General features: G+C 31.6%; 1 protein-coding gene across 1 annotated transcript; it reads right to left on the bottom strand.

The window, feature by feature from the left end:
* Positions 1-4,233: 4,233 nt before the first annotated feature.
* Positions 4,234-6,949, bottom strand: LOC140841441 (probable receptor-like protein kinase At5g24010). The gene is given in 2 exon segments (XM_073208860.1): positions 4,234-5,981; positions 5,984-6,949. Coding segments are annotated over 2 exon segments (2,514 nt in total). The 5' UTR covers positions 6,819-6,949; the 3' UTR covers positions 4,234-4,302.
* Positions 6,950-11,673: the final 4,724 nt, after the last annotated feature.

The following is an 11,673-nucleotide window of genomic DNA, read 5'->3' on the forward strand; positions in this document are numbered from 1 at the left end:
ATAGTTTTCTAAAACAGGTTAAATTGACACTCCAAACAGTGCTGCAGCTAGGGCCTGTTCTAAAAGGAAAATGTTTTAGACATGCTCATAGTTGAGTCATCCGTTGTCTTTCAAAATAATAAATATTTTGCGGAATCAATTTCCCTATTGTACAATCAATTTTTCAAGAAAATATGTTTTATATTGAAACTTATTATTTTGAAAGGTCTTATAGTCTTTCAGCGGATGACTATGTGTATTTTCTATAAATTTTCGCGTCATTATTGAACAATGATGTCCTAATCGATCATGTCAATTAACTAATGTTAAATAATTATCAACTATCATGTTTGATTCAATTGGACTTATATGTATATAATGCAATCCAGTATGGAGCATTAGTAGTTTTTCAACTACATATTTAATTCCTAATTTATGTGTGGTAATTCACATATATTTATCATTTCTTTCATTTATGGTCTGAGTATCATACCTATGAGAATATATGTCATTAAAACTCAACAAACCTCTTTTCGATTGTGGTGAATACAAAACATCATTTATTAGAAATATGTGCTTTACCACAATCTTTAATCAAGTCTACAAGACCTGATATTATATTCATCATTATTTTTGTTGGTTTTATTTTCAAGAAATATATTTTATTTCGGTAGAATAATGTGCGTTGTAGCACTATCAGATATGCAAACTTCGTGGGGATAGTTCCTTGTTTAGCTTATTTTTATAACATTTTCTATATTTGAACTTAAAAAAATATGAAATGAAAAAAATTTACTAACAATGCATATGTAATCTATTGAAAAATATAATACATATCATAATTATACAATAAAACATTATCATATGAATACATGAAAAATAAAATATTTTATATTTCTAGTCCATAAGTGTCATGTCGCAAATTGTTTTGAAATTTTCATGGTATACAATAAAACATTATCATGTGAGTACATGGAAAATAAAATATTTTATATTTCTATTCCACCAATATATTGATCATTTTCAAAGAAATCATTCAGAAAATTTGCAGCATCAAAATGAATTGAATCACTCAAATGGTTACTATGTTCAATGAAGTTGGTCTATTTTTCTTTTCCTTTTATTGATTTTTTATAGAGTTTACAAAGGTGCTCGGGGGCTCGACAAATACGATACCGATGTCATGGAGTGCCGCATCTAAAAAATAACTTTCAAATCGTTTTAAGTTATTTTCATTAACGCTCGTGTTCTCATGATGCCTTTGTAGTGGGTGATTCGTGATGTTCATTTGAGATGAGTTATAGAAGTAACTATCTCGATTGTTTTCAAAACCACGGTCGCGATCACGACCACTTTCACGTCCACGACCTCGACCAAAATTTGTTTTCGACTTTGATTTTTGTTTCTAGGTTTAAATTCATTTTTAATTACAACATTTACTTCTGGAAATGCTGTTGATCCAGTGGGTCGAGACTTATGATTTCTCATTAGAAACTCGTTGTTCTTTTCCGCCATAACAAGACATGCGATAAGTTCGAAATATCTCGCAAATCCACGCACTCTATATTGTTATTGTAGAGTTATATTTGATGTTTGAAAAGTGGAAAATATTTTTTCAAGCATTTCCAATTTCGTAACCTCATGTCCACAAAATTTTAATTTCGAGATTATTCGATACATTCCTGAGTTGTAATCACTGACTTTCTTAAAATCTTGGAATCTTAGCGTATTTCATTCATCACGGGAGGTCGGAAATATAACTTCCCTTATATGTTCAAATCTTTTCTTTAATCCTTTCCATAAAGTCATGAGATCTTTTCATTGATATATTCACATTTTAATTCTTCATCAAGATGTCGATGAAAAAATATCATAGCTTTTGTTTTTCTTGTAATGATGAGATACTATTTTCTTCAATAGTCTCATTTAGACCCAATGACTCAATATGCATTTTTACATCGAGAGTTCATATCATATAATTTTTTCCTATATTGTCAAGCGCAACAAATTCGAGCTTTGCCAAATTTGACATGTGGTACTAGAAAAACAACAATGCATTTTTTAAGTTAAGTTCTAAATTTATTAATATGACAATACAAAGTAATTAATAAATTACAAGTACAAGTATTCTTAAAAATAAAGAAAAACGTTAGGCAGATATTCTCCGATAAATACAAGACTAGTGAGTATAATAACCAAAATAATTATATAAAATAACCTTAAAAGAACCATCTTCTACTTCTTTGAAAAATTGATGAAGAAAATTTTTTAGGAATAAGAGTAATTTTGGAGTCATTAAGTGTGTTTGTGAAATCATAGTTATAGGGCAAAAACTAGCCGTTTATGACCCCGTTTATACAAATACAAAATATTAAAAAATAAATGTATGTATAATGCATAATTTAATGAAAATAATATGATGTATATGATGTTAATCATTTTTAAATAATTATGTATATCACATCACATTATTATAATGAGGTATCAGCGACTTTTATATATTATTGTGACATTTTACAAATACACACACATATATATATAATTATTATATATATAACACTATAAAAATATATATACAGTGAAACAGTCACATTACAGACTCATTTATATAATAACATGATATTATATATTAAATATATACACAATAAAAATAAATAAAAGTAAAATAAATATTCTTACTTTTGAATATTGTTACATTTTTCTTGTGTTTTGAAGTTTAGAAAAATGTGGAGAAGCTTTGAGTATCGTGCTGATAACGTGTTAAAAATAAATATTTACGTTAAAAAATAAAAATCTCAAACTCACAATATATTAAACTATACACTTTTAAAATTTTCTCCACTCAATTATGTTTTTTTCACAAATTGAGAGACCGTTTATAAATTTTTTTTGAAAATAATCCAAAAATAATTAAAACATTACATGCACCATCACACGCTAATTTTCAATATTTTACACTTTTATATTTGACCACAAAATTAATTCTTATATTTTGTCACGCCACTTGTTATATTCTTTCATTAATGGTCTTTCTATATTATTCTAAATAATAAATTTCAATTTTTCACACATCTTTTATAATTTTTTATTTATGGATATTATTGACTTTATATATTCATTAACTTTTATATGTTTTTAATAATAAAACTTTTAGTATTCTCAGTACATTAAATTATTTTATTTTTAATGAATTTCAATCCGACTTTACCACAAAAAAAAAAAAACAATAATAATAATCCGACTACACCCATTAGCTTTTTATAAAGCACATAACCTTTCAAAACTTGTTTGGGATAAAATTATCTAAAAAAAATTATAAGGCATTAATATGATTAGTTTTGACAGCTTATAAAAACTAGTTGAGCTTTTACAACTTATTTTTAATTTCTAATTTGAATATCTTTAAATTCACATTAATTTTATAATATCCTAAATCCATCTTTATTAACATATTATGCAAATTAATTTCATGACTATAATAGTAGAAATAATATACAATAATGATATTATTAAATAATTGCAATTATCGTGATAATTATAAATAATAATTTTACTTAGTATTACAATAATAATATTATCATATTTTTATAAAAATAATATACATATAGTTTTGATATGCTCGCCATCCATCATGTACACCAATGAAGTAACATTCACCTATTGGATATATTTCATCGCATCAAATATATTAATGTCACTTTATTGATAGAGACACACATGTGAACAAGCTGAGTGAACAACATATCTATACTAGCAACCGTGGCACACGCGTTGCGTGTGTCCTGAATACATGTGGCTAATATATTAAATATTCATGATATTACAACATAATAACGTCACAACATAAAGAAGAGAGTTTATTTTTCACAGTGGCTAGTTTGGAGAAGAAATAATATTATTTTTCACGTGAGCAGTTTCCTTATGACGGTGAATTTAATATTATTTGTTAAGAAAAAATATAATATAAAAAATGAGAAAGGGTAAAATAGGAAAGAAAATTGGTGTCTTCATAGAACGGTTATTATTAGGGGCTCAACTATAATAAAATAGTAAATATAAAAAATTAAAAAAGGTAAAACAAGAAAGAAAGTTGGTGTCCTCGTAGAACGGTTATTATTAGGACCTCATACTTGATATAATAGTATAGAAGTATAGATATACATGTTCCGATCGCGCTGACATTATTTTTATTTATCCAAACACTTTAAAAACGTAGTTACAGTACTGCGCTTTCATGATATCAAAACTTACGAGTTGTTTTAAATAAATATAATAATAAAGACTCCCTAAATACACATAACAACACAGCAAGCAAGAACAAAGTCATCTAGCTTCATCAATGTTCAACAGAGAGAACACCTCACCAGCATTAACTTGACTTGTATTAGTAAAACTGCAGGATTCATCATCATCACTGGGGAGATTATGAGAAGGCAAACGTTGGATAACCGGCATCGGCAATCCGATGTCTGTCGTGCTATCTTCGAATGGTAGCCGTGGTGTAACCTTCTGATGAATCTGCAAACAATATTCCAAGTCCCACAAAACATCAACCATGTTAGGTCTATCTGTTCCATATTCTTGCAAGCATTTCTCCGCAGTTTCCCCGAATTTCCTCAAAGAATCGGGATTGATCTTGCCTTCAAGAAGCGGGTCCACAATTTGTTCCAGCTGCCCTCTTTTTATCGAAGACAACCCCCACTCAACCAAGCTAACTTGGTGATCTCTGGAAAATTGATCAACAACCGGCCTTGCGCATAGTACCTCGAGAAGTACAACCCCGAAAGAGTACACATCGGATTTTTGTGTTAATTGTAAGCATTTAAAATACTCAGGATCGAGATATCCGAAGCTGCCTTTCACTTCAGTACTAACGGGAGTTTGATCGCTAGGGCCGGATCTTGACAGGCCGAAATCCGCAACTTTAGCAACGTAATGTTCATCGAGTAAAATGTTTGTTGACTTGATATCCCGGTGGATTATTGGGTCACTTGAACCAGTGTGTAGATAATGAATGCCTTTTGCTGCACCAACACACATACGAACCCGTTGATCCCATGACAATGTAGGACTCCGAGTCGACTCCTCCCTAGATTCTGCTTTATACAGATGATCCCTCAACGTTCCCTTCTCCATAAACTCATAAACAAGAATCATCTCATCCCCTTCGTCGCAATACCCAATCAAGGAAACGAGATGGTTGTGACGAATTCTCGCTAAAACCAGTATTTCTGTTTGGAATTCAGGGCGGCCTTGACCGCTCCCGGGCTCATTTCTTTTGACAGCAACTTTTGTACCATTCCTCAACATGCCCTTGTACACTTTTCCAAATCCACCTTCACCGATCATCAATTTCGCGTGGAAATTTTTCGTGGCGTATTGAATTTCAGAGAAATGTAACTTCAAACCGAGGTTAAGATCAGCAAAGGGTGATCCGAGGACAGTCTTATCGGTAGTTCTACTGTATGAACTACCTCCATAGAGAGGTACTAATGGGCGATCAAATGCCTCGACCGCCTTCAACTTCCTTCTTTTCAAACAAAGAAGGGCCGATATCAAGATCACAGTGACTACAATTGCGCTTCCTAAAACCGAACCTATGATGACAAACAAATGTGTACCCCCACCTCCTTCAGAAACCGAACGCTTGTCTTCAATCAGCTGCATTATCTCTACCCCGTTAAGAAAAGCGTTTTTAACACGCGAATCACTGTTAGGGCCAACACTCACATTGATAAAACCCGAATCATCCGAATCAACCAGATAATCTTTGTAGAAAGGAGCAGCTAGCTGAGGAATTTCATCATAGGGCCATATAATGACACCGAACTGACTATATATGTAAAGATTGAATTGAAAAAATTCATTTGAGGTATCACTAACAATGTCACAGAAATGCACTCTCAAAAGATACTTAGCTCCTTGTTTCACACCAAAACGCCAAGTAATATTGAAAAGATTATACACACTACTATTATCAATGTTCATTTGCTTTGCAGTCTGTAGACGAAATCAGGGGCATCGAATTCGGTCGCCCCCGGGTTCTGGTAATGAGGCCTATAACCGTAAGGTACACTATCTTTCGCTGTTTCCCTGTTAAACAAGTAAGGATCATCAGGAATCCAACTTCTCAACAAGGTGTCATTATTCGGCATAATATTTTTCCCTCCAACATTAATCCTATGAATCACACGTGAAGGGAAAGATAAAAGATTTTTGGAATAATCTCCCCTGCTTCCTTCCCGAGTTACATGAAGAGCAGAATCATGGATAAATCCAGGCGGAGCAATAAAAAATTCGAGTGCATTGACGAAAGCAAAAGAATTATCTCCATCCGGCACAAAATAAACCCTGAATTTACCCGCATCCATTGTAATCAAGAACTCTTCGGTATGTGGTAACAAATCAGACTTTTCGACAGTAAATTGGGATAAAAGCAAAAACCCAGATGCCACAACACTGAAACGATTATCGGAGACATTTCCAAAGGAGGGAAATGGCAGGAAATGAAAGCGTACCACAAAAGTGCCTCCTTGTTCGATATTGAACTCATACCAAGATTGCTTTCTGAAAACTCTTGCACTTTGGTAGAGTTCAACACTGGATGAGCTAGGATTTTGGACAGGGTCGTTGTTGCCTGAGGACAAGGAAAATCCCCCGTGATTCTCGTCGCCGACGAAGGTCTTGCCGTAGACTTGTGGGCTAGAACCCGAACCGCAGTTGACGAAGTACTGATCGGGTACAGAGTAAGTAAAAGCAGGGATGAAAATAGAAGAAAAATGGAAGAAGTAACATAGGGGAAGTAAAGGAAATATCTTCCGGGATCGAAGTTCTGACATGGAGAATTAATTCGTCGGCGAAGAATCTAACTACACCTGTAAATTTTTGTGCTTGCGGATGAGAGAAATCTGTGGGGACGTATGGAGATGTGTACATCATGCAAATTGCACATGGAATTCAATTCGTTACTGTTGGTTGACTCGAGATTGACCACAAGGGTATACTTCAATAATTGAATTGCGCATTTTTCTTTGGCGCTGGCAAGAATAACTTATTAGTTTTTTTTATTTTTAATTTTAGACTTTTAAATGGACACGTTGATTTATTATTATATTATTATTATTTGTTCTTGTTATTTTTCAAAGTGAAGCTACTAAATCCATAATATATTTCTTTTTTGGTATATGTGCTCTCTTATATTTTAGTAGAACTTCATCCTTTTCGTTAACTGCTTTTTCCATTTCAGTCCCTCATGATTTTTGACTGCTTAATTAATCCTTCATAGTTTTTAAAATATTCCCGAATTCGTCCTTATCGTTATCCTGACGTTAAGCTTAACGTTGACTTGACATAAAAAACCGTCGCTAATTAGCGACGGGTTTTCAAAACTTCGTCGCTAATTAGCGACGGTTTAATATTTTCATAAAATAAAAAAAATTAATTTTAATAATTTCATAAAAAACTTAGAATCGGACTATGTTAACAATATTAATGATCTTAACTAACACTTAAAAATGTACAAAAAAATTAAAGCGAAAAAGTTTACCCTAAGTCGAAACTAAAATTGTGTAAGAGAGAAAAATTTTAAGTTTTGCGAAGTGGTGTGGATGAAATGGAAAGCGAGTATTTTTATAGACAGTTTGCGACGGGTTTTGGTAACACCGTCGCTAATAGCGACGGTAATATTATTAACCTTGAAGTATAGACGGTTTTGCAATCACCGTCGCTATTTTACCAAAAGCATAAAGCAATCTGTCTATAAATATACTCTCTTTCCATTTTCATACACACCAATTCACAACACTTAAAATTTTTTTCTCTTACACGATTTTAGTTTCGACTTAGGTAAATTTTTCGTTTAATTTTGTAAATTTTATATGTTAGTTTATATTGTTAGCATAGTCCGATTCTAAGTTTTTTTTAAAAAAAATATTAAAATTAATTTTTCAATTTTTAAAAATATTAAACCGTCGCTAATTAGCGACGGGTTAAAACATCGTCGCTAATTCGCGACGGTTTTTAAAACGCCGTCGCTAATTAGAGACAGTTTGTAAAAGCCGTCGATAATTACTTTTAATAATTTTTTTAATAATTTCCATAAAATAAAAAATTACTTTTAATAATTTTTTTTAAAAAAACTTAAAATTTATTTTAGTAGCGACGGTAATTAGCGACGGCTTTTGAAAAACCGTCGATAATTTCTACCGTTTTTCGCAAGTCAACGTTAACCTTAACGTCAGGATAACGGTAGGGACTAATTCGGGAATATTTTGAAAACATGAAGGATTAATTAAGCAGTCAAAATTCATGAGGGATTGAAATGGGAAAAGCGGTTAACGAAAAGGACGAAAATGGGTATTATCCCGTTGGTTGACTCGAGATTGACCACAAGGGTATACTTCAATAATTGAATTGCACACTTTTCTTTGGCGCTGGCAAGAAGAACTTAATAGATTTTTTATTTTTAATTTTAAACTTTTAAATGGACACCTTGATTTATTATTATTATATTATTATTATTTGTTCTTGTTATTTTTCAAGTGAAGCTACTAAATCCATAATATATTTCTGGTTTGGTACATGTGCTCTCTTATATTTTAGTAGATCTCCTTTGAGATTGTCTCACGAATCTTTATCTGTGAGATAGGTCAACCCTACGAATATTCACAATAAAAAGTAATACTCTAAGTATAAAAAGTAATATTAATACTTTTTCATGAATGACCTAAATAATCGATATTCACAATAAAAAATAATACTATTAGCATAAAAAATTATTTTTCATGGGTGATCCAAATAAGAAATCCGTCTCACAAAATACAACCCGTAATATCGTCTCACACAAGTTTGTGCCTAATGTTTTATGTGGTGGGGTAAAATTTATGTTACACATTAACATTTAGCTGAGTAAAAGTAAAGACATGAAAAATAAGAAAAAGGTCGCCTCTTATACCAAAATAAGAGAGAAAAAGATTGTTGCTTCTTTTATTTTTCCTTGTGTGGATTTAAGATACCTAACTACTCACGCACTTTCTAACAAATTAATTATCACTATGAAAAAAAATTTATTATGAGCTTGTAGTTTTCAGTGGGAAAAAGGTGAAAAAGAAAGAATTAAAGACTTTTCAGACTGAATATATGACTAAAATACAAAACAAATCTAGCTATGAAAGTAAATAAAATTGTACTTATCGCCAACGAAAGAACGTGTCTTGCCGAGAGATCATTGAAAAGTTGAACTGTAGAGTTATATATGTTGAAAATAAGAATTTTAAATTTTGAAAATCAATGTATGATGATGTATTTATTTTTGGATTATTTCTAAAAAATATTTTATAAATAGGTCTACCAATTTGTGAAAAAAAACATAATTGAGTGGAGAAAATTTTATAAAATGTGTAGTTTAATATATTTTGTCAGTTTGAGTGTAAATTGTTACTTTTAACACGTTATCAGCATGATACTCGAAGGTTCTCCATATTTTTCTAAACTCCAAAACACATAAAAAGATAACTGTGAGAACCTGAATTTCCAACAGCTAGAAATGTTTCAGCAGCTATGAAAATTCCAGCAGCAACTCATATTTCAGAAGCTGTTATTTTTCCAGCAGACATGTATTTTTCAGAAGACAGAATCCGACAGCAGAAGATCGAGATTCCAGCAGACAGTTACTGATTCTGCTTAGGACTTGTAACTGAAGCATTTATCATGGAATAAAGGTTGTAATCGCACGTAATGACATATTATGGCCATTGATGGGATGCTAATAGTCAGATTTTGGCCTATAAATAGCACCCTCAATCTCTGAAATTGTTGTTACCAAAATCTTGAGTTATCACTTGAAATTAGAGCTAAGAGATTACATAATTCGAAGCTGTAAAATCCAGCAGCGAGGCAAGCATATTTCAGACTTCAACCGAAATACTTTTTAGCAAATTACGGTAAGTGTGCTTATGTATAAATATCTTGAAACCCGTTTGATGATTTCTGTTTTAAAAACCAAAGTATATTCTGGATTTCTAGATATCTGATTTTGAAACACTGAAACTTAGTGAACTAATGGTAGGAATATATATTCTGAACATTACTGATTACTGATTAATGGCCTAACCCCTTAGAGGAGAGAACATATAGGGAACTGATATCAGTTTAGCCATGAAATTCACGAACGCGCTCAGTGCTTACTTGTTAAATTTCCGATTTCTGATTACTGAATACTGATTATTGATTACCAATTACTGAATACTGATTTTTATGAAAATAAGAATTTCTGTATATTATTCGTATTATTGTTTCTGTATGAAAATGATTTCGAAAACTGAGAGTTATTCCCGCCCCCGCTTACTGAGTGACAACCATATCACTCACCCACCAAATCCATCTCAGATAAGAGCGAGGAGGAATTGTTAGAAGAAGAAGAACAACACCAGTTCTGGGGCTGGTGAATAAGATTGTTATTGTTCTCAGTGCTGATTTATGTAATTAGATACCGCTGCATCTGTTAAGACAATATTATGTTTGGTTTTACATTTCCGCTGTAAGACATTTATCATTGAGTTTGTATCAAACAATGATTATTATGAATAAAAGACTGGTTTCTGAATTTTGTACTTCTGAGGCTTGTTGTTTTCGAATGTAAATTTGAGAGCAACGTCTGTGTCAACCAACCCCCGTCCCGGGGTGTGACAATAACAATATTCAAAAGTAAAAATATTTATTTTACTGTTTATTTATTTTTATTGTGTATATATTTAATATATAATATCATGTTATTATATAAAAAGAGTTTATGACACCTCATTATAATAATATGATGTGATTATATTATTACGCTACTTATATAATTTTATTATGTTACTATTTATTTATTGTGTGTGTATATATATATATATATATATATATATATATATATATATATATATATATATTTGAATAATATTATGTTATTATATAAAAGGAGTCTATGACACCTCATTATATATAATCCCACGGTATTATGTAAAAGGAATCCCTGACACTTTATTATAATAATGTGATGTGATATACGTAATTATTTAAACATGATTAACATTATATAAATCATATTATTACATAAAATTATACATATACATACATTTTTTTAAGATCATGTAAACAGTCAGAAAAGGCTAGTTTTTACACAATAAATATGATTTCACAAACACATTCAATAACTCTAAACTTACTCTTCCTCCCTAAAATTTTTCTTAATTAATTTTTCGAAGAAAAAGAAGATTAATTTTTCAAGGTTATTTTGTATAATTATTTTGGTTATTATACTCATTAGTCTTATATTTATCGAAAAATATCCACCTCGGGTTCTTTCTTTATTTTTAAAAAAGCTTGTACTTATAATTTATCTGTTACTTTGTATTGTCATATTAATAGATTTGAACATATAAGGGAAGTTATATTTCCGGCTGCCCGTGATTAGGGATGTAAATGAGCCGAGCCGAGCCGAACACTATCAGGCTCGGGCTCAGCTCGTTCAACAATTTTCTCGGCTCAGGCTCAGGATCGGCTCGGGCTCGTTACGAGCTTTTGGTTTCGAGCTCGGGCTCGGCTCGTTCGGAAGTTATGAACCGAGCCCGGCTCGAACATTTAGCGACGGATTTTTGAAAGACCGTCGCTGATTAAATCAACGACGGTTTTTAAGCGACACACCGTCGCTGATTA

The sequence above is a fragment of the Primulina eburnea genome, chromosome 9 (assembly GCF_022965805.1).
Source record: "Primulina eburnea isolate SZY01 chromosome 9, ASM2296580v1, whole genome shotgun sequence".
Taxonomy (NCBI): domain Eukaryota; kingdom Viridiplantae; phylum Streptophyta; class Magnoliopsida; order Lamiales; family Gesneriaceae; genus Primulina; species Primulina eburnea.